The sequence below is a fragment of the Amia ocellicauda genome, chromosome 8 (genome assembly GCF_036373705.1).
Source record: "Amia ocellicauda isolate fAmiCal2 chromosome 8, fAmiCal2.hap1, whole genome shotgun sequence".
In the NCBI taxonomy this organism is placed as follows: domain Eukaryota; kingdom Metazoa; phylum Chordata; class Actinopteri; order Amiiformes; family Amiidae; genus Amia; species Amia ocellicauda.
The window spans coordinates 13,044,076-13,067,097 of NC_089857.1; the positions used below are offsets into that span (position 1 = coordinate 13,044,076).

Below are 23,022 nucleotides of genomic sequence, written 5' to 3' on the forward strand. Positions count from 1 at the left end.
ATCCCTCCAACTATAAGAAACGTCTGACCTCTGTGATTGCCAACAAGGGTTTTGCCACCAAGTACTAAGTCGAAGGGGTCAAATACTTATTTCCCTCATTAACATGCAAATCAATGTATAACTTTTTTGAAATGCGTTTTTCTGGATTTTTTTGTTGTTATTCTGTCTCTCACTGTTAAAATACACCTACCATTAAAATTATAGACTGATCATTTCTTTGTCAGTGGGCAAACGTACAAAATCAGCAGGGGATCAAATACTTTTTTCCCTCACTGTAAGTACATCAATACATCTTTCAACGCAAGTCATAGAGGACAGAGCTGAGCCTTAATTCAGATGTGCTGGATCTCAGCCACAAGTGATTTGGAAATTGTACTGTGCACCTGTAAGATAAAAAGTCACAATTTAATCTGGCAAATCATGATTTCTCCCTTTTTTTCCAGGAGAGGATGCCTCCCTGCCCATCACGAGTGGGGGCAGTTACCAGGTGCTGGTGAACAACGTGTTTTACTTCACACAGCGTGTGGTGGACAAACTGTGGCAGGGTTTGTTCAACAAGGAGTCCAAGCTGGTGGTCGATTTCATCATTCAGCTGATTGGGCAGGTAGGTCTGGAGAGGGGTCATCTGGGGCTGCTGAAACTCCTCACGTCTGAAGCTGCCCGCCAAAGTAAATGATCATTAAATTCGGGGCTAGAACAGCTCATTTGAATATCGCTTTCTTTGCGTCAGATAGCAGCAGGACAGTGAATCGCAACCATATAGAGACAGATTTAATTTCACATGAATTAATGAAACCCAACAGTGATTGTAAACAACAAAGTTAGTGTACTGTTTGTTTTCATGGTGTTGGTTTCACCTGTTGGAAATTGGTTAGCTGTTGTCTTTGGCATGCTGTCTATAATTGCTGTCCTCAGTTATAGGGTGGAGGAATGTAGGAGGCACTAGACAGGGATTTGGTTAATAAGTCTTACTTTTGCGGTCAGAGTTTATACCTTATTTTTGGTAGCTAAATGGTTTTACCACAGGGAATAATGTATCAAGAATATGTGCAATTGCTTCATCCTGTTTACGCCACTGTTGGCATCAACTGACAGGTACACAATAGGGTACTATTAGATTGGACACAGTGCTTCCTAGCTGAAGTCAAGTCACTGGACAGGCTCAGACTGAGTGTTATTGTTAAGGTGCCCTTCAGAGTACATTCTTAAAATGTAATGTGTCCTTGAGGATGCAAAATAAAAGGACTTTGTTTTTTGTTGCAGTTCCAGGGAAAAATTACTTTTTATCAGTGGGGAATCAGTGGGTGTGTGAACTAGAAAAACATTTGGGTGTTTTTGTTTCACATTTCCTCCTTTGGTAAAGCTAATTTTGGAATGTGTGAGTTTCACTCACATGATTTAAAGATTTCAATGTCTTCACTGAAAAGAAGAGTCTTCATTGTCATGTTGTGGCTGCAAGAAGTGGTTGTACAGCTCAGTGGGAGCACCATGTAATGTTTAGGGTCTGAGTGTTAAGTTATCCTATTGCAGTGTTCATACAAGATAGTTTCAGAACGGCAGCGTTCCTTGTTTCCTGCTTCTTTTGATTCTTGGGCAGAGCAAACACCATTCATTGCTTTCAGAAACTAAACATAAACTGATGAGTATAATTGAAAACATTCTACCTCTGCACAAGTCCGTGTCTTGTTTTGTTCGACTAAATCAAAACCTTTATAACCGCCAGGTGTTGTTTTGGAAACCTGAATCTCTTTTCCCACAGAGGGAGGAATTCTGCAGTCTGAAGAAACATCCTAGCATGTTCTGCTTTGTAGCGTATTTTTTCTTTCTTCTCCTAGCCAATATGCCTTATTTAATTAAGCGCACATCTGAAATTGTTAGGCAACGTAATATATTTAATTCAATCAAATTAAGTGCATAATCGAATTTAAATTAAGCAAGTGTTATAATATAATTTAAAACTGGAAGAAAGACAACAGACTGCGACTGTGCATCTCTGCATGAGTGTCTCAGCTGAGTGGAAAATTGCTCTAGTACAGATTTAAAAATGAAGATTTGCAATTAACTTCAAAATGTTTGCGCTATTAATTCTTAGATCTAATAATAAGTTAAGTTGGTTTCTGTCTATATCTTCAATATAATGTATAACTAAGCATAACCAAACATCAGCCTAACGCATAAACAATGTTTTCTTGAATGCATTGATTGTAGCAAGAGTTCCCAACTGCGCAACCTTTCAGTTCATACATTTACAGGGTTTATCACAACCATGTTTTTAATTGATCGGTTCTTTTTGGCTGGGTTTGATAAGAAATTGGTTCTTACAAAGACGTACATTTTATTTTATTTATTATTATTATTATTATTATTAATAATAATAATATTATCTTATCCAAGACCTGGTAGAAAGGCTGGCCTAAGGAAGTTTCACATGATAAAATCCCAGAAGATGGTTAGCCCGGGGTGTTCGGCAGGTTTTATTATCGGCTTAAAACTCATTTAACTGCATATTGATGGAGGGCACTTTTGTGCAAGTATGACATCCCACTTATCAATACTTGTCTATGCTGTGGATATGGAATCTAACCTTAGTGTTCATGGCGAAACTATTATTTGTTCTGGCCATGGGTTTGTCTCTTCTCTTGTGTTGGCCGGCTGACTCTGTATTCCATCCCAATACTCAACGTCTTTCCGTGCATAGTTATTGCTTTTGCTGGGGCAGTGAATGGAGTTTCTTAAAGGATAATCAGTAAATGTAAAATGCTAGAAATGCAATTTGGGGAAGGAGGGGATGGACATTGTGAACACTGATCCATGTAAAAGCCTTTTAATCAAATAGAATGCAGGCAAACTAGTAGATGGGTTTACATTTATGTTACTCTGTCAACACAGAGGAGGTGCCCATACACATGGGCGTGACCCAAAGTATGACTGCATAAAAACCTCAGCTCGGCACATTAAAACCAGTTTAGTAGTTAGTCGTGTCAGTGTTAGCAGGATCAAAGGCAGTGTTCTCTCAGAAGTCTGGTGGAAGTTAGAGCAAGCTCTCCGAAAATGTACAAGCAGCAGGGAAACAGTTTGCTGAAGGCATACCAGCTGGAAGCAGCTCAGAAGCGTGCCATTTTGTCTTTCTTCACGGAGTGCCAGAGAAAGACCACCGACTGCCAAGCCAAGCCTGACTTGAGCGTCTTAAGCGGCCCGTTTTGGAAGCTGTGCTCTTATAAAGTCAGCGGGCTCCAGTGGTGCCTGGCGCTGCACTCTTTCAGCGTGTCCCAGCGATCGGGGGAAGCTAGACAGGGAGCCCTGGAGAGCACTATGAGAGAAGTGAGCCGGTGGCTGGTGGAGGCCAAGAGAAGACTGCGCCACTTTGACCAGAGTTTGGCCTGCATGCTGGACGGAGATTTCCTGTGCAAGGCGGTGGAGTTCTTTGGGAAGGGCTGGAGAGAGGAGCTGAACTCGGCACAGCAGTGCAAGTCCATGGAGTGCCAGCTGATGGTACAAAACAACCGCCTCGTCCTGGAGTACTACAACCACAGGCAGGAGGTGAACGTGCGCGAGATCGGATTCCATGTCCAAGACCTGAAACGCCCTCTGCTGTCTCACCGCATCCCACACTATCTGCTGGCCATGAATAACATCTTCTAACCACCTGTGTCCCTGCGTAGCGGAAGCTTAAGTTCTTCTCTCTCTTCTTCCTGATGATTAGTGGACTATATTACTTTTAATATATTATATTACAAAATGTACTCGTTTCCAATTAAAGCTTAAAAATAGCAAAACAAAATGGCAAAAAGGGAGATTGAACAGTATAGCGTTTTTAGCAAAAGAAAAGTAGGTGGTAGCAGCATTGTCTCTGAGCTTCTTTGTTTCAACCTTTGCAAAAAAACAAAAATGTAACTCGACATTTAATCGTCTGTGTAAGCCTGGATCTGAAACTTTTTTTCCTCTCTCTGAAAACATTTATTCTCCAGCAGACTTTTTTTTTTTTTTTGTAACATATACACACACACACACACAATATGAACGTTGTCCACAAGAAGGATATTTTAAGGATATTGTTGAAGTGGCGCAGGTGGGATTTCCCAATATGAGACTGTAAAAGTAGGTGTCGAATGGAGAGAGAGGATAGAGATGGGAGTAGAGCTGCATCAAATGATTATTTCGTTACTCGGACTAACTGAGGTGAGGAACATTTACACATGAGCAACAGCTACAAGGATTTGTACATCATAAGCAGTGTGAACTAGAATGTTTTTTTTTTCATTGCAATACACTTGACTGTGTCATTGGAATAACCTGACAACTATTGTACAATACATAAATTCCCCAATTAAATCTTGTAAACAAAGGTCAAATTACCAAATAATCATTTTGTGCCTCTAGCTGGGGTTTTCACTGGAGGCTGTCCACTGTTTCCATCCACAGTGATTCAGTAGTTTTGTAATCTTATTCAGATTTGTGAAATACTAATGGATTTTTGAACACATAACTGTGAGATCAAAAGAAGATGAGTGATGAAATTATGTTGGTTTTGAATGTTGATGTTTTTTTTGTTTTGTTTTTACGGTTCGGTAACCACAGAAAGATGAACACTGTTTTCTGCAGCTGCCCTGTAACTGGGTATGATAACCCCCATGTGTCCAGTAAATGAACTACACAAAAGGGAATGAGTGTGGTGCTATAATACTCATATGTGGAAAGCTATAGGATAACAAGCGCATGTCTGGTTTTGGAGTGGATTTAACTGCAGCAGATAAGACAGCCCACCAGTTTCAGATTATTTACTCTTCCCACACCCACACCATTAAAAAATATATCAGAGCCGTTATTCATGAAGGCAGGTTTCACCAAGAGTCATTCCACAGAGCCGCAAAACAGCCACTGAAATAAAAAAGCTAATTTGGAATATTATTACTGAACCATTTTATACCTCCTATATTGTGCTAAAATTTAAAATGATGATGTATAGAAAATATACCCTTTTCTATTCTGGAATGTACAGTTAGCCTCAGTCAGTGGCATCTTATTACTGAGATACACAAACAGTAACAATAGCTTTTTTTTTACCTATGCTATCTCCACAGACCATGTATATTGTGTGGATTAGAAAGCCTGAAGGCAATTACCTTGTCAAACTACTGCTCCCTTTAACTTTCTCAGGCTTCGCACAAGCCTCTCAGCTGATTTTTGTAACGTATGTTATCTTTTAAATACTGCCCAGGTAGAAACACAAATGTGTGTAGTTTATATGTTTATCATTAATATTAATATTATTTGTAAATGGGCACAATCAGTGACTATGGTGAAGTGGTGCACAAAGTGGTCCAGGTTGGATTAATCTGCAGCTGAAAGTATAGTGGATTAGCTGGACAAAGCATGTTAGTATTGAAATAAATCCTTTGTTATTCCTGTGTCCTGTTGCTTTATTTCCTGCGGAAGTGGTGATTCTAAAGTGTTGAACTTCATATGAACTAAAAACTACACAAAAAAGTCAACATCAGGAAATGGAACCAATAATTGAAACAAATTTGTCACTGGTTACTAGTCATGTTTTAGTAGATGCTGTGATAAAAACTGTCATTATTGATTTTTATATTTTTGAGAAATATATATTTTAACTGCACTATAATTTAAACTGCTTGAATTTGTGTTAAGTGTTCCCCCCTTGTCAGAAACAAAATACTATTCGTCTTTTGTCTCATCCATATCCTGACTGAAATTCACTAAAACATCTAACATTAGAAACGCTGGTTAATTTGAAATCTGATTACAGTAATTCCCTTGTTTTATTTTTCCACTCTGAGGCTTGTACTAATAGTTTTGTGATTTCTGTTGGTTGCTTGTTATCATTTTGAAACAATCCTGAATCATTTATTCAGGTTATAAAACAAAAAAGAAAGTGCACTAAATTCCTGCAGGTCTTAGTGTTGAAAAGCTGTTCCAGATTTAATTCAATCCTGCAGGCTGAAATAAAGCTCTCTTTGTGTGTGTGTGTGTGTGTGTGTGTGTTTGTGGTGTTTTTCTTCTCCCGGAAGTCTAAGAGGAGATCTCAAGGCTTATCTCTGGACTCAATCTATCACTGCCTGAACAGGACCATTCTCTACCAGCTCTCTCGGCCACACAAGACCGTTCCTCAGCAGGTGGCCTTGCTGGACTCTCTGCGCGTCCTCACAGTCAACCGCAATCTGATCCTTGGCCCCGGCAACCACGACCAGGAATTCATCGCCTGCCTGGCCCACTGCTTCCTCAACCTGCATGTGGGAAGGTGAGAGTAGATTCGGGTGTTTGTGAGAAAGTTTTTAGGAATGTAATTAGTTGGGGTTGGGGGGGGTGCAGGCACAAAAGGAAAATCTAATTGAAAGAAGAAGGGAAAAAAAATGGTTGACATTTTCATAGATGATTCTCTTGGCAAGATAGTCTAGTGTCTAATCACATACACCAACAACCTTTTGTTCTTAAAATGTTTTAATGAAATCTGTGAGATATTTAAAAGAACTAAAAGTACTGATTGCCAATGAGTCTGAGGGATGTGTCATTCTGAACGCGTAGTCAAGCTGGAAATGACACTTTAAGCTGCACGAGTATTTACAGTGGGGGAAAAAAGTATTTGATCCCCTGCTGATTTTGTACGTTTGCCCACTGACAAAGAAATGATCAGTCTATAATTTTAATGGTAGGTGTATTTTAACAGTGAGAGACAGAATAACAACAACAAAATCCAGAAAAACGCATTTAAAAAAAGTTATACATTGATTTGCATGTTAATGAGGGAAATAAGTATTTGACCCCTTCGACTTAGTACTTGGTGGCAAAACCCTTGTTGGCAATCACAGAGGTCAGACGTTTCTTATAGTTGGAGGGATTTTGTCCCACTCCTCTTTGCAGATCTTCTCCAAGTCATTAAGGTTTCGAGGTGACGTTTGGCAACTCGAACCTTCAGCTCCCTCCACAGATTTTCTATGGGATTAAGGTCTGGAGACTGGCTAGGCCACTTCAGGACCTTAATGTGCTTCTTCTTGAGCCACTCCTTTGTTGCCTTGGCTGTGTGTTTTGGGTCATTGTCATGCTGGAATACCCATCCATGACCCATTTTCAATGCCCTGGCTGAGGGAAGGAGGTTCTCACCCAAGATTTGACGGTACATGGCCCCGTCCATCATCCCTTTGATGCGGTGCAGTTGTCCTGTCTCCTTAGCAGAAAAACACCCCCAAAGCATAATGTTTCCACCTCCATGTTTGATGGTGGGGATGGTGTTCTTGGGGTCATTCCTCCTCCTCCAAAAACGGCGAGTTGAGTTGATGCCAAAGAGCTCTATTTTGGTCTCATCTGACCACAACACTTTCACCCAGTTCTCCTCTGAATCATTCAGATGTTCATTAGCAAACTTCAGACGGGCCTGTACATGTGCTTTCTTGAGCAGGGGGACCTTGCGGGCGCTGCAGGATTTCAGTCCTTCACGGCGTAGTGTGTTACCAATTGTTTTCTTGGTGACTATGGTCCCAGCTGCCTTGAGATCATTAACAAGATCCTCCCGTGTAGTTCTGGGCTGATTCCTCACCGTTCTCATGATCATTGAAACTCCATGAGGTGAGATCTTGCATGGAGCCCCAGACCGAGGGAGACTGACAGTTATTTTGTGTTTCTTCCATTGGCAAATAATCGCACCAACTGTTGTCACCTTCTCACCAAGCTGATTGGCGATGGTCTTGTAGCCCATTCCAGCCTTGTGTAGGTCTACAATCTTGTCCCTGACATCCTTGGACAGCTCTTTGGTCTTGGCCATGGTGGAGAGTTTGGAATCTGATTGATTGCTTCTGTGGACAGGTATCTTTTATACAGGTAAAGAGCTGAGATTAGGAGCACTTTTTTCCCCTCACTGTATGCCTTTAATTTTATAGTTACCGAATTTAGAAACAAAGCTAAAGGACTTTTGAGAAAAGTGCTCTACAGACCCAGTATATACTCGTGTTATGAAAAGTCACTCTGAGATCTCTGTTTCCACCAGCAGTGTCGATGGCTTTGGTCTGGAAGCTGAAGCACGAATGACAACCTGGCACATCATGATGCCCTCTGACATTGAGCCCGACGGGCCCCATGGCCAGGATGTCAGTGAAGGTAAAGCTGCTTGATCATTGGGAATCGGGTTTCTGCTTATTTGTCATGTTTATCATTATCCTTCTGTATATGCATTAATACACCTCTTTAATATCTTTCAAGGAATATCTTGCAAAGGAGTTTCTTTGATTCCCCTAATCTGAAATGGTTTAGCTGTTGTTGTATCTGTTTTGCTTGAGGGTTATAAAATAGCCATATTTACTCCTGTGGAGATACAGGAATATTTAAAAGGTGTCTGTTAAACATAGGTCTGATAACGTGTGTGCTGTAAGCAATCTGTCTCAAGCACAGTCCAGCAGTGTGCGTCTCGTACAATTTAAATGTTTACATAACAGCTGTTTTTAATTATTATTGAATCATCATCTCTTCTTCATTCCTTCGGTTTTACCTCACAAGGTCGACAGCTCCTACTGAAAGCCGTGAACAGAGTGTGGACGGAGCTCATTCTCAGTAAGAAGCAAGCTCTAGAAGAGATTTTTAAAGTGGCCTTGCCAACAAATGACAGAGGCCATGTGGACATCGTCACGGCCAGGGCACACATTGAGGAGCCAGCTGCCAAGAGCTGGCAGAACCACCTAGGTTAGTTCTACAATTCCTTTCTCAAGAAAAAAAGGCACAGAAACTTCTCACAGCTAGAACAGAACAGGCTAAACTGATCTTAATTGCCTTGTTATTCAGTTTCAAGGCAGCCGCTGGCTTTATCGACTGTGACGTAGGAAACATGATCCTTTGATCGTTTGCAGTGTGTTCCCTCATAGCCTTAAAAGCACAACTGGAATGAGGAATAACATAGTTTAACATTTCTGCTCAGGGCCTATTGGTAAGATTATTTTTTTGAGGGGATATCTTGCATCTCGTTCTACTGTCGCCTTTTTGTTTAAGACCACTTACTAAATTCACACTCCCGTGAAAACTGCAGCTGAGGCACAGTCTTAACCAGTTTTGCTTAGAGGACAAAACCAGGATGACTGTAACACTTTCCTTATGTACAAATTGTTCCCTTGACTTGCCGATAGTCATAAAAGCATTTTGAAAGTACCAATGTAGCAATGTAGGGCTAATACAGTTGTATTTTTTGTTGTTGTGGTGCATTTGTCTATGTAGTAGGGTAAGAAAAGAGCAATATGTACAGAAACCAAAGTACGGCTTGTTCTTAGTGACTGGTGTGTGCTGTGTGAAGTGTATCCTGTCAGTTTATTCAGCCTGTGACTTCACTCTGTTTGTGCCCCCTGTGTTCTTGTGCAGCCCACGAGAAGAAGTGCATCAGCAAGGGTGAGGCCGTAGCCCCGGTCACGCAGTCCAAGCTCTCCCGAGTCAGCAGTGGCTTTGGCCTCTCCAAACTGACTGGGGCCAGGCGCAACAGGAAAGAAAGTGGACTGAATAAGAATAACCTCTCTGCTCAGGTACACGGCATCCCTTGATAAAAGTGCATTGTGAATTTGTACATACTCCCCAGTGTATACCTTGGCATCTTGTGGAGGTGCTCATGTAGCCAATGCACCCCACCGATCGGACCGGTGGTATCATGTCATAGAGCGTGTGGAGGGATTTATATTCAGCTGTCAACTGGGTTGGTTTCATGCACTGCTAATTAGAGGAAAACATGATACTGACATTAATTCACAAAGATCATTATCTATAGATTTGATATGCACATAATGTTAGTTTGCAAATTACAATTAAAAATCTAAATGTATACCTTCAGGAAACTTTCCAGTGGATGTTCACCCACATTGCGGTCGTTCGGGATCTGGTTGCCATGCAGTACAAGGAGTATCAAGAGGTATGAAACGTGCCGGATACACATGTGTAACAATGAAATGTCTCTGGGTTCTGGTGTTAAGTTGGCTGAGACCATATAGACAAACTTAGGACTTTCACACTTCCTTCATAAGTGTCCAATTGCCTTATAATCATTTTCATTACTTTCACTGAATCACATGATGCCCCTTGGGAAACGTAATTCATAAGAATTCTCTCAGCCAGTTAGACTTCTCTTGACCTCTCCCTGTATGAAGTTAAAAGGAGAGTTTTGGGTATATTTTAATGACTAAGCAGAAGAAAAATGTACAAGGTCACTGTTCGCTACTTGATATGCTGGGTAAATTTCCAGTGCCCAGAGTGAATGTTTTCACAGAATAAAGCTGGAGTTGGGAGGAATTATGAAGATGTATAACTCCCACCCCATTTGTTAATGTGGCTTTCAGTGACAATGAAGTACAGTACAGACCTTCCATAACCTTACCCTCTCCCTGGTGCAGAGGCAGCAGAACGCCCTGAAGTACGTGACTGAGGAATGGGCTCAGATCGAGTACGAGCTGCTGAGAGAGAGGGGGCTGTGGGGGCCGCCCATTGGGTCTCACCTGGACAAGTTCCTTCTTGAGATGACGGAAGGGCCCTGCCGCATGAGGAAGAAGATGGTGCGCAATGACATGTTCTACATCCATTACCCCTTCGTGCCAGACACCGAGCAAGAGACCAGCTCTCAGGTAAGCTGTTGCCCTGTATTGTGACTCCATTTTCATGCAGTCTAAACAGACGGAACGGAATCTGTTGGCGGTGCGAATCTCGGCACCCTGCCCTTCTGGGCTCCGAGACTGAAACCCAAGGTTGTTTTTGTGTAGTTGAACTTTAGCGTAACAGAAGCCCGGCAGTTGCTCCCTTCCCCCGGGCAAATTGATTAAAATAGGATAATAAGTAATATGTATGTAATATGTAATGTGATGATTTCTACATCTTAGCCTTAGGCATTTGAATCACAGTGCTTTCAATATGTCAATATGTTGAAGCACACATTGTTGTAAATTTGGGCCAGGCTTTTAATCCTAAAATGGTGATTTGACATTAGTTCAATATGCTAGTTCTTTCATATTGAACACCTTAGATTGCATATTTTACTGGGGTATTGAAAGCTGAAGGGAAGTGAAGTTGTTTCCTCTCTGTTTTCTAATATGTGTCATCTAGATTGTCCCCACACTTAGCCCCCCTGAAGTGCCCCAGTGTGGTGACAGGACTGTGGTTCCTCTGAAGGTAGCGGTGAAACTGTGCTGCTGAGTTAAAGATTAGAAATGCAATCAAAGCATTTGTGCACTAGGCTGCATGAAGTTCTCCATCGTGTGGCTTTGACATGGCCTGTGGAAATCTGCTCAGCCTGTTTGTTTGACCCGTGTCTGAGCTGTACTGCAGACTCACATTACATCCTGGATGTGGAATAAGAAACCCACTTCCACCTTTGGGACAGCAAGGGAACAAGGGATGACCATTACCATTTCATAAGCACTTCATAGGTCCAATAGGAGGAGAAATGCAGAAGCACGGTTACACCTTGTCCTGAATTGTTAGACTGTGTTAAGTAATTAAATTGAAATAGTCTCGGCTGGTTTTCATTCCATCGAGCTCTAAATTGAGCCCTTGGATTCTTACTTCAACCTTACGGGTTTTGTTTTCAGCTCCTCAACAGCTGGAGATGGTTCGGGTTCATTAGGTGACTACAGGGTTGCAATGAAAACCAGCCAACAGTGATTCTCCAGGACCAGGGCTGGGAACCATTGCTGTAAATCTCACTGTGACATAGTGTGCTGGGCACTGATGCTTGATTTCATGGCTTGCACAAGGTTTAAACATCTGCACAGGCTTTCACTTACAACTGTATTTTTTCTGCTCAGTACGGTACTATGATTTGGAAAATATACTCTTAAAGGGTCTTTTCAGTCTTTCTATCGTCTCTCACCACAACATGGATAGTGCAAATGGCATGTGAATAAGAACCAGCATTGCAGTGGCTGCTCATGAGAATTAACTGTACATTAACCTGGCCTCTATACAGCATTTTGTTCTGTCTTTTTGCACTTGTTTGAAATTAAACTTTTAGTTGTGTCCGTCGCTGTGAAAGAACCTGACACAAATTCAGAATATATACAGGGGGTTTTGTTTTTCCATATCTCACAAATTGGGTTAAATGTTTGCAGTGGCTGTTTGTTCTTATGCTATTGAAAAAACAACAGCAGCAGCAACAAGAAAACTCCTGTGACAACATTCCTATAAGCTGCTTACAAGCAAATCTTCACAGTGTGCTAGTTTCCCCACAGGCTTTTCACTGTGTGTCGGTGAAATGCAGAGATACGAAGTGCCAGTCGCAAACAAGTACGCACAGCTACTGTATTCGAGCACAGTAATCTCTCACAAGCTGGAGCAAATGGGTGGAGTGGGGGCAGTTTCCTGTAATTTTGTTTTTCATTAAGTTTATTCTTCATGTGGCTCGTTGACACATCTCTGTTAATCCAGGCCAGAGTCTCCACCTGAAGTGCTTGGTGGCTGGGAACTTTTGACCATGCTGCCTGAAATGCACTTTGACATGTCATGTCAATGTAAGACAACACGTGAATGACGTCTCGTTCTGACCCTCATGCGCTGTCTTCTCAGAAACCCACTCGTTACCGGAGAGCCATAAGTTATGACAGCAAGGAATACTATATACGTGTGCTATCTGGAAACCCTGGCATGTACCAGCACTCCATTGAGCAGAGCTCGGAGGGGGAGACCACACAGCATGAGCCCGAGCACGGGGAGGACACCATTGCCAAGGTCAAAGGTAAGAGCCTCCAATGAGCCCTCCAGTAAGAGACAAACTGACCCTTTACTACAGATTTTCTCAGCCCCAGTGCACGCCCTTGTGCTCTGCATATAATGGCTTTGTAATTACACCTGAGAGCGATTAATGAAAGAAACAGTCATAACAATTGTGTTCTGCCATAAATGATGCAGGTTTCAGCTTAGTCACTGAACCACTGCTCCCTCCCAAGGATTGAAATAAGACTCTCATTCCAAGGTTGTTGAATCCATTCAAACCTGCAATCTCCTGTAGAGCTTTCTTACCTGGTGCTGACAATTTAGTTGTTTTTCCCCCGTTGCAGAGAGAGATTGCACACAAGCACAGGTTGAGTCGATATAATATGACCTTTTGGGTTTTGTCAGCACACTCGTGAAGGAGCCTACAGTTTGTGAAGCCAGATCAAACTGTGATTGGAATTTTCGTTTTGTCCTCCTTATTTCTACACGGCTCACGATATTTCCAAAAGAAAACTAATTTTTCTTTTTGGAAGGGAATGCATATTCTCAGTTGGGTGTGTCAGATTTTTTTTTTTTCTAAAGCAATCAGGGTTCAATAGAGGTTTAGAGCCACAGCCACCCACTGCTGTACCTTCAGGCTCTCTGGGAAGCTCATTAGATGTTCCCATGCCTCCCCAGGCCTAGTGAAGCCCCCTCTGAAACGCTCCCGCTCCACTGCGGACGGAGCTGATGAAGACAGTCAGGAGCAGCTGCAGGACCAAGTGCTGGAGTCTGGGGCCATGGACGAGGAGGAGAAGACTGATAACACCACCCTACTAAGGCTGCTTGAGGAGGGAGAGAAGGTGAGGCACGGAGCTCGCACTCTTGTGCTGATCAGCAATCTTTTCCTACTAGACTAGTTAGTAGTCAACAACTCAACTTAGGTTTACAGCAGTGACGTCACTTAGAGTATTTTGTGTGCAGCCTGTAAAAAAAGTCCCTTCTAAATATGCAGACAACAATGAAGAAATGGAACTGTGACCCTTTGTTGAGTTTGTTGTGCTTGGTTGTTTGGTCTCCCTGTTCCCTCTAGATTCAGCACATGTACAGATGTGCCCGAGTCCAGGGCCTTGACACTAGCGAGGGGCTTCTGCTTTTCGGAAAGGAGCACTTCTACGTCATCGATGGATTCACCATGACAATAGGCAGAGAGATCCGTGACATTGAGACACTGCCCCCAAAGTAAGAACATACCCACTGAAAGCATTACGTGAGACAGTGATTCAAGATGTGTGATGATTATATATATATATATATATATATTATTATTATTTTTTTTTTTAATTAAACTGACCTTTTTGTTTACATAACATAAATGTAACAACCCGTTGTCCTTGCTAGGAGCCTATAACAATCTGTTTTATTACTGACTGCCTCTTCAATGAACTGTCCTGGATCCCTATAAATCAGTGTCAGAAATGGCTCATGTTCCCAGCCTGAGAGAGACACCCAGAGAAGAGCAGCCCAGCCCCACTGCTCCATGTTCAGAGACCAGACTAGTTTAGACAAACTCGAAAGAACAAAAGCGGCTGTAGACAATTGTGACTGGTCATTTCTCCGTAACCTTCACTGAACGTTATTGATATTACAATTATTACTCTAATACTCAATCTGAAAGAGAAAACCTATAGCAATAAGTTGCATTTGATGGTGTTTGGAGAAAACAAGAAATCCTATATACCTTAAAGACTTGTTTTCCTTGCTTATGTTTGTACAATTGAGAGAGAGTGCTCTGCATGTTGCTTCTGTTCTGCAGTTAATACAGTTTTATCTAAATATGCTTCAAGCAAAGGAATCTCATATTTTGTTGCAGACCTCACCTAATTTCCCCAGCTACACTGCACTGCGTCTGTCTCTCTTCATTCATTTTTGTGTCCATTCCAAACTGTTGTGGATAAACAAAACCAGAGAGAACTTAGAATATAACATCATGCTTTACAGCTTGTCTATAAAACTCCCTCAGTAGGAGATGGCGGACAGCGAGCGTAGCACAGGCAGACCCACATCTGAGTTACTTCCTCTGAAACCTCACATAGCTGTGTGCTGAGCGGAGGCTTTGTGATTTGTTGTTCCCAGTATGCACGAGCCCATCATCCCCAGGGGAGCCCGGCAAGGCCAGAGTCAGCTGAAGAGAACCTGCAGTATTTTTGCTTATGAAGACATCAAAGAAGTGCACAAACGGCGCTACCTCTTGCAGGTGAGCGCACGAGCCACACCGTGTGATTCGCAGGCACGCGCTATACAGGGCTGCTGCTGGCTGCAGTATATTCACAAAGCACCGCAAGGCCAGTTTGCAAATCCTGTTGATTTTCCTTTTCAGCCTATTGCTGTTGAAGTATTTTCTGGTGATGGACGAAACTACCTACTGACATTTCAGAAAGGAGTTCGCAACAAAGTCTACCAGAGGTGGGTAGCAGTGAGAGCTACTTTGCTCGGCCCAGAATGGGATTGATTGTAATTTTTTCCATTTGCTTCTTGCACTCCCATGCCACTGAATTAAGTAGACCTGGTTGTATAAATAAAGGTTTATCATGCTTTTAGAATTGTAATTCCTTTTGTTTGTTCATTCCAATCACATTTCTCAAATTGTTGTATTTTCAGGTTTCTAGCCGTGGTGCCGTCCCTTGCAGATAGTTCAGAGTCTGTGTCTGGCCAGCGCCCTAACACCAGCGTAGAGCAAGGGTGCGTATTCCACTTCACAATTCAGTAAGATAATGATTATTGCATGTCATTCCTTTGCAAAGGGTGTGCCAGGTCTTGTTTTTGGTAAGTATTTTATTCTCTTGTCATTTGCAGCATCCTAGGTTAAGGCACAAAGGCAACTACCCTAAGCTGTGAGTTCTTTTGTCAGCGAGAGATCGACTTTAGACACGGCATTATATGAACGGAAGATTATATTGCAACTTGTCAAGCATAACTGTTGTAAATGGTCAGTTTTGGAATGGAAATGTACTCATGCATATTAATTGAGCTCCTAGATACTGACATACGTAGTTCAAATCCATTTTAAATTTTATTTCTCTACAATTGAGGAGAATGGAGCATGTGGTGCTTCAACACGTTTGTGCATGAATAGGTTCTCTGTTTTCCTTTGTTTGCACATCCTGAAGAAATATTACAAGTTTAAAAATATAAACCTGATTGTATCTATATCAACTTTGTATATTTATTTGTATTTATTATAGGTCTGGTTTGCTGAGTACCTTGGTTGGTGAGAGGTCTGTAACACAGAGATGGGAGGTATGAACATGTCTTGTCAGGTCTTGTGGGTCATTTCCTTTTAGTGCTGTATTTTGCATTATGATAACTGGATAACTGCTGAGGATAATGTCAGATACAATACAACAAAAAGTTGTGTATGCTGAGAACTATGAATTCCTCCTTACTTGTGTGTTTCCTGCCTACACAGAGAGGAGAGATCAGCAATTTCCAATACCTCATGCACCTGAATACCTTAGCCGGCCGCTCCTACAATGATCTGATGCAGTACCCTGTCTTCCCGTGGATTCTGGCCGACTATGATTCTGAGGTACTAGCAAAAATAGCTCAGTCTAAACACAGTTCTGCTTTTTTTTTGTGCAGAGTTCAGGAGGAGTCAGACCGAGAGCTGTCAGGTTCTGCTTTTTTGCCATTATCTAGAAAGGCTATTGTTAATCTAATCTGTTTTTTTCTTTCTTAAAACAAGTTTGTTTATTGTCATGGTGATGTTCTTTTGATGCTCTCTGTTTTATTTATATTTGTTTTGTCTTGCTTTGATGATCCAGAGGTTAGCTGTTGCTCAAACGTATTGTCTGATTTCAAAGGGAATAATTCAGCCAGGCTACACCTAAGGGTCACATTTACCATTGAAAGTGATGTTTACATTATATGGTTAATGTACATATTGCGCTATAGTGTAAAGGATTCTCTCTGGCATGAGAAGGACAGATTTAGTTCTTCCTGTCAGGCCTTGTGGTCTTAAGAATGACGTGCATGTTTTTTTGAAGGAACTCGACCTCAACAATCCAAAAACGTTCCGGAACCTGTCGAAGCCAATGGGAGCCCAGACTGACGACAGATTGTTCCAGTATAAAAAGAGATTCAAAGACTGGGAAGATCCAAATGGTACTTTATTATTATGAATATGTATCTCTTCATCTATCATCTGAGACGTCGGATATATGGAAATATTAGATATTTATATCTTAAACGCATTTCATTAGCTAATCTACAGGTTACATATACATATGATACAGTGAGGGAAAAAAGTATTTGATCCCCTGCTGATATTGTACGTTTGCCCACTGACAAAGAAATGATCAGTCTATAATTTTAATGGTAGGTGTATTTTAACCGTGAGAGACAGAATAACAGCAAAAAAATCCAGAAAAACGCATTTCAAAAAAGTTATAAATTGAGTTGCATGTTAATGAGAGAAATAAGTATTTGATCCCCTATCAATCAGCAAGATTTCTGGCTCCCAGGTGTCTTTTATACAGGTAACAAGCTGAGATTAGGAGCACTCTCTTAAAGGGAGAGCTCCTAATCTCAGCTCGTTACCTGTATAAAAGACACCTGTCCACAGAAGCAATCAATCAATCAGATTCCAAACTCTCCACCATGGCCAAGACCAAAGAGCCGTCCAAGGATGTCAGGGACAAGATTGTAGACCTACACAAGGCTGGAATGGGCTACAAGACCATCGCCAAGCAGCTTGATGAGAAGGTGACAACAGCTGGTGCGATTATTCGCAAATGGAAGAAACACAAAATAACTGTCAGTCTCCCTCGGTCTGGGGCTCCATGCAAGATCTCACCTTGTGGAGTTTCAATGATCATGAGAACGGTGAGGAATCAGCCCAGAACTACACGGGAGGATCTTGTTAATGATCTCAAGGCAGCTGGGACCATAGTCACCAAGAAAACAATTGGTAACACACTACGCCGTGAAGGACTGAAATCCTGCAGCGCCCGCAAGGTCCCCCTGCTCAAGAAAGCACATGTACAGGCCCGTCTGAAGTTTGCCAATGAACATCTGAATGATTCAGAGGAGAACTGGGTGAAAGTGTTGTGGTCAGATGAGACCAAAATAGAGCTCTTTGGCATCAACTCAACTCGCCGTGTTTGGAGGAGGAGGAATGACCCCAAGAACACCATCCCCACCGTCAAACATGGAGGTGGAAACATTATGCTTTGGGGGTGTTTTTCTGCTAAGGGGACAGGACAACTGCACCGCATCAAAGGGAAGATGGACGGGGCCATGTACCGTCAAATCTTGGGTGAGAACCTCCTTCCCTCAGCCAGGGCATTGAAAATGGGTTGTGGATGGGTATTCCAGCATGACAATGACCCAAAACACACAGCCAAGGCAACAAAGGAGTGGCTCAAGAAGAAGCACATTAAGGTCCTGGAGTGGCCTAGCCAGCCTCCAGACCTTAATCCCATAGAAAATCTGTGGAGGGAGCTGAAGGTTCAAGTTGCCAAACGTCAGCCTTTGAAACCTTAATGACTTGGAGAGGATCTGCAAAGAGGAGTGGGACAAAATCCCTCCTGAGATGTGTGCAAACCTGGTGGCCAACTACAAGAAACGTCTGACCTCTGTGATTGCCAACAAGGGTTTTGCCACCAAGTACTAAGTCGAAGGGGTCAAAAACTTATTTCCCTCATTAACATGCAAATCAATTTATAACTTTTTTGAAATGCATTTTTCTGGATTTTTTGTTGTTATTCTGTCTCTCACTGTTAAAATACACCTACCATTAAAATTATAGACTGATCATTTCTTTGTCAGTGGGCAAATGTACAAAATCAACAGGGGATCAAATACTTTTTTCCCTCACTGTGTATTGTAGATGTAATTACAGTAGTTTGTGCAATGAAAGACTCATCTGTGACTGTCTTTGGTCCAAAAAGCAAACAAAAATACATATAAACTTGTGTATTAGTGTCTGCATGTAACTTATTTTAACCTCATATTTATACCTAGAAACAAATTGAGATTTCCTCATTTTCCTCATTCCTCATCTGAACCCTGGGATGGCTTATTCACTGGGAATCCGTCTAGAACTGACTAAGCAATCTCTCTGAATTCCCATCATCCTTCTGGTGAATTAACATTGCTTTGATTCTCAGGTGAGACCCCAGCCTATCATTACGGGACGCACTACTCCTCTGCCATGATTGTGGCCTCATATTTGGTCAGAATGGAGCCCTTCACCCAGATCTTCCTGAGGCTGCAGGTAATCCTCATTGTGTGCCTCTTTAGCCAGTAGTAGCCAGTATCACACAGCAGCATTTCCAAATATTCCTGTACCTCGTATCATGTGTATGAATGTCATCACGTTAACAGAATTGTCAGGATTTAAAATTCTTCAGTTACCAGCAATGTTTCGGGACACTTAATGCAGTGGTGTGAGTTTCACAGGATGATTTTATACGTTTTTGTTATGTTGAACCAGCATGAAAACACAACACAGATTGGCTACTGTAGGTCAATTACAGCGGATCCTGAACCAAAAGATTTTTAGATGAAGAGAAAGGGGTTGATAGTTAAATTTAACAAAAGTAAGTTGTTTTTATACTGGAAAGAGATGCATGTCAAATGCTGTAGTGTGTGCAACTCGGCTTCACTTTGCTGTTTTCTTGCCCAGACCTGCACGAGGTGACATATCTTGTACAATAAGAAACACTGTCCTGCTTTGATCTTCTCAGGGAGGGCATTTCGACCTGGCTGACCGGATGTTCCACAGTGTTCGAGAAGCCTGGCTGTCAGCTTCCAAACACAACATGGCTGATGTCAAGGAACTTATCCCTGAATTCTTCTATCTCCCAGAGTTTCTCCTCAACTCCAATAACTTTGATTTAGGTAAGGCAGAACGTCAATTTTTTTTTTTTTAATTCCTTGATTCTTCTTTGTGTGGATCTTGTTCGGGTCTTTGCCATCATGCCATGTACATCTCATCTGTTTCTTGATGGACAGAGACTAGAGAGAGGATTATCCAATGACTGTAAATGAAAAGCAGTAAAATTGCACGGGCTTGTGTCAGACCCCTATTGCCACTTCCTTCAGCAGGTATTTTGGTTCCAGTAGAAAGTGATATTGATTGATAAGCCTGTCTGCAGAATCCAGACTTTGTGATTATTTCGAGTACGTTTTTCAGCTGCTACAGAAGGCAATGGAGTCAGTGGTGCATCTACTTTGAAGATAAGTGTTACATAAAGTCAGCTGTTCTTATTCTGCCTTGTAGCGCTTTGTTATTTTTGTAATTATGGTAAAAGACAGGGTGTAGGGTAGTAAAGGTGACTAGATTTTTAATTAAGTGGAAGTATTGGCAGGCCTGACACCACATTAAATTGCTCCAACCCTGGATCTAAGCATGGTCTGACATTAAATTGAAGCATACTCTGCTGCACATCCATATTGATGATTCAGTATTGTATATGTATTGGCAACAGGCAGCAAACAGAATGGCACCAAGCTTGGAGATGTGATACTGCCTCCATGGGCCAAAGGGGATCCCAGAGAGTTCATCCGGGTTCACCGAGAGGTAAGAGGGCCCACTTCTCATTCAGTGACTTTGGGAGTTCTCTTGTTAAGCTGCTGGGTACATCATAAATATCTCTTCCCATACTGTGCTAAGGCCCACAATATACACTTCTGGTTCTAGAGAGACACTGGTGTAACAGGCAGCAAGAGGGAATGTAGACCAATTATTTAATGAATTGGTTCAATTAAGTAAATTAAGAAATGTAATGGAAGGAAAAGCAGAAGACTCAAGGTCCAGCTACGACATGAAGGATGTTTATCTGCTCTATGTAAAGTACACCCAAGTTTATGTCTTGGATGCCATTTGACCAGAGAGGTCAGTCTGACACATCATTCTGTATCGACTGTGTGTACCCAGGCCCTGGAGTGTGACTATGTCAGCGCCCATCTGCACGAGTGGATAGACCTGATCTTCGGGTTCAAGCAGCAGGGGCCTCCCGCAGTGGAAGCTGTGAACGTTTTTCATCATCTCTTCTATGAGGGCCAGGTGGACATCTACAACATCAACGACCCCCTGAAAGAGACCGCCACCATTGGATTCATTAATAACTTTGGGCAGATCCCCAAGCAGGTACGCTGGTGGGGCGACTTGTTTGGATCAGCAAATTAAATTGAATACTTTTGTTTGCATTTTGTTTATATTTTAAAATGTTTTTTGTTGTTGTTTATAATAAGAAATTGCAATAAGTCATACGTCAATGGCCCAGTGTAGGAAAGCACAGTAAAAGCATGTTCAACACATTGGAAACAAGGGTAAAACCAGGAGAAACATGCCTTAAGTGTGTTTTGGTTTTAGCTGTTTAAGAAACCGCACCCGCCGAAGCGAGTCCGCAGCAGAGCCAATGGGGAAGTGCCTGGGATCCCTGCCTCTCTCAGCTCTGCCACTGACAAGATCTTCTTTCACCATCTGGACAACCTGCGGCCTTCACTGGCACCAGTCAAAGGTAGGAGACTGGTTCTCACTATCGGCAGCTCTCTGTACAGACACTTCAACTGTCTGAAGGAGACTCATCTTTGTTCTAGTTAAACAGAGCCCTAATCAGAGCGTAGAGCAAGTGTCAGAGGGCTGTCCTTCCCCAAAGAATTGCATGCTTTGTAAAAAAAATAACTAACAGAGGTATGCACACAATCGTATTTGAGATAAGATGACAACTGCTCCATTTGGCCACTTTCTTCAATTACACAGACCTCTCTCTCTCTCTGTCTCTCTCTCTCTCTGTCTCTGTCCGCTGCTTTATTTTAATTCTGCATTGTTAATGTTTCCTAGAACTGAAGGATCCAGTGGGACAGATAGTCTGTACAGATAAAGGAATCCTAGCTGTAGAGCAGAACAAGGTTCTTATCCCCCCCACCTGGAACAAAACGTTTGCTTGGGGCTACGCAGACCTCAGCTGCAGATTGGCAAATTACGAGTCTGATAAGGTTGGTGATCCATCTCTCCAGGAAATTTATATTGCCAGTTATATATTGCCGTAAAACACAGTGCAGTGAATTACAGTGATTTAGGAGTGTCTTATTATTTATAGGATTTTTAGCCTTGGGCAGTACATTTTCCAGAACACTACTGGTAGGGAGGTCACCATCCCTGAAACCAGTTGATTGAAGGTCTCAATAAACTATCAAATGTCTATTTTGTCCATGTTTGCTTTATGTTGCCCTACTTTCTCCCAAAATAAATGCTGTGACTGGTATGACATTTATAATATAGAGAACAAATGACTATATATTTTTAATTTATTCTGAATGGCTTGACACTATTTGATTCAGATTGACCTGAGGCCTAGAATCAGAATCCCAATACCCGTTTTAATGTTTTATTTTACACACAAGATGGATGCTATATTGTACAGAGGCCTATATATATTTTTGCAGGTGTGCCTTTTGCGTAGTTTGCATTTATCAACCATGAAATGTGTTATGTATTACTACTGCCCTCTGGTGGACACTGTAGTCTTGTCAGTTCTCCAAACAGTGATTTCTGTGATGGAACCAAATCTGTGCATGTCAACACACCTGCTTTGCAGACCTCAGACTCAACTGTGAAATCTGTGCTTTCCCTGCAGGCTGTCATTGTGTACGAAGGCCTGTCCGAATGGGGTCAGATCCTGTGTGCCATTTGTCCAAACCCCAAGCTGGTGATTACTGGAGGCACAAGCACTGCCATCTGTGTGTGGGAGATGGGAACGTCTAAAGAGAGGGCAAAAACACTCACCCTGAAACAGGTAAGCTGACAGGATTTTGATTTTAACTGCTCTAAACGTTGCTTCATCTCATATCAATACATAGACTCAGATGCCCAGCTGAAAGAAAAATGAAGATCAACAGTTCAGCTCTTTAAATTCATTACAAGTCATTTGGAGTCATGTTTAAAGCTCAGACACACCTCACCACCCTCAAAAGAAATAGCCTGGTGTGTGATTAGAGCAGGACAGTGTTTATATATGCGTATCCTGAAGGAAATCGAGTTGCTGTCAGTGAGACGTGTGGGTGAAACTCTCTCTCTCTCACTCCCTTCCTCCCTCTCTGCAGTCATTGCTGGGCCACACAGACGCAGTAACATGTCTGACAGCCTCCTCAGCCTATCACATCATCGTCAGCGGCTCCCGAGACAGGACCTGCATCATCTGGGACCTCAACAAGCTGGCCTTTGTCACCCAGTTACGGGGGCACCGGTCGCCCGTGTCTGCACTGTGCATCAACGAGCTGACCGTACGTCCCGCAGCCTGCTCTGAAAGCATTCTTCTTAACAGCTGCTTGGTCTTTCTGTCACTTGTAAAG

General features: G+C 42.1%; 1 protein-coding gene across 7 annotated transcripts in view; it reads left to right on the forward strand.

Annotated features, from left to right (window-relative positions):
* The window catches only part of wdfy3 (WD repeat and FYVE domain containing 3), a 101,243-nt gene that overhangs the window by 71,161 nt on the left and 7,060 nt on the right, over positions 1–23,022 (forward strand). For 5 of the 7 annotated variants that reach the window (XM_066712076.1, XM_066712080.1, XM_066712079.1 and 2 more), the window contains exons 35-58: positions 444–604; positions 6,033–6,262; positions 8,003–8,112; positions 8,509–8,691; positions 9,358–9,515; positions 9,818–9,895; positions 10,374–10,601; positions 12,535–12,703; positions 13,360–13,523; positions 13,754–13,902; positions 14,797–14,917; positions 15,041–15,126; positions 15,322–15,402; positions 15,906–15,960; positions 16,130–16,249; positions 16,707–16,824; positions 18,831–18,937; positions 19,410–19,563; positions 20,154–20,245; positions 20,603–20,815; positions 21,041–21,188; positions 21,512–21,666; positions 22,308–22,466; positions 22,774–22,953. In XM_066712076.1, the coding sequence (XP_066568173.1) occupies positions 444–604; positions 6,033–6,262; positions 8,003–8,112; positions 8,509–8,691; positions 9,358–9,515; positions 9,818–9,895; positions 10,374–10,601; positions 12,535–12,703; positions 13,360–13,523; positions 13,754–13,902; positions 14,797–14,917; positions 15,041–15,126; positions 15,322–15,402; positions 15,906–15,960; positions 16,130–16,249; positions 16,707–16,824; positions 18,831–18,937; positions 19,410–19,563; positions 20,154–20,245; positions 20,603–20,815; positions 21,041–21,188; positions 21,512–21,666; positions 22,308–22,466; positions 22,774–22,953 (3,419 nt within the window). The remainder of the gene's footprint in view (positions 1–443; positions 605–6,032; positions 6,263–8,002; positions 8,113–8,508; positions 8,692–9,357; positions 9,516–9,817; positions 9,896–10,373; positions 10,602–12,534; positions 12,704–13,359; positions 13,524–13,753; positions 13,903–14,796; positions 14,918–15,040; positions 15,127–15,321; positions 15,403–15,905; positions 15,961–16,129; positions 16,250–16,706; positions 16,825–18,830; positions 18,938–19,409; positions 19,564–20,153; positions 20,246–20,602; positions 20,816–21,040; positions 21,189–21,511; positions 21,667–22,307; positions 22,467–22,773; positions 22,954–23,022) is intronic. The other 2 variants (XM_066712078.1, XM_066712083.1) reach the window with 1 other exon arrangement.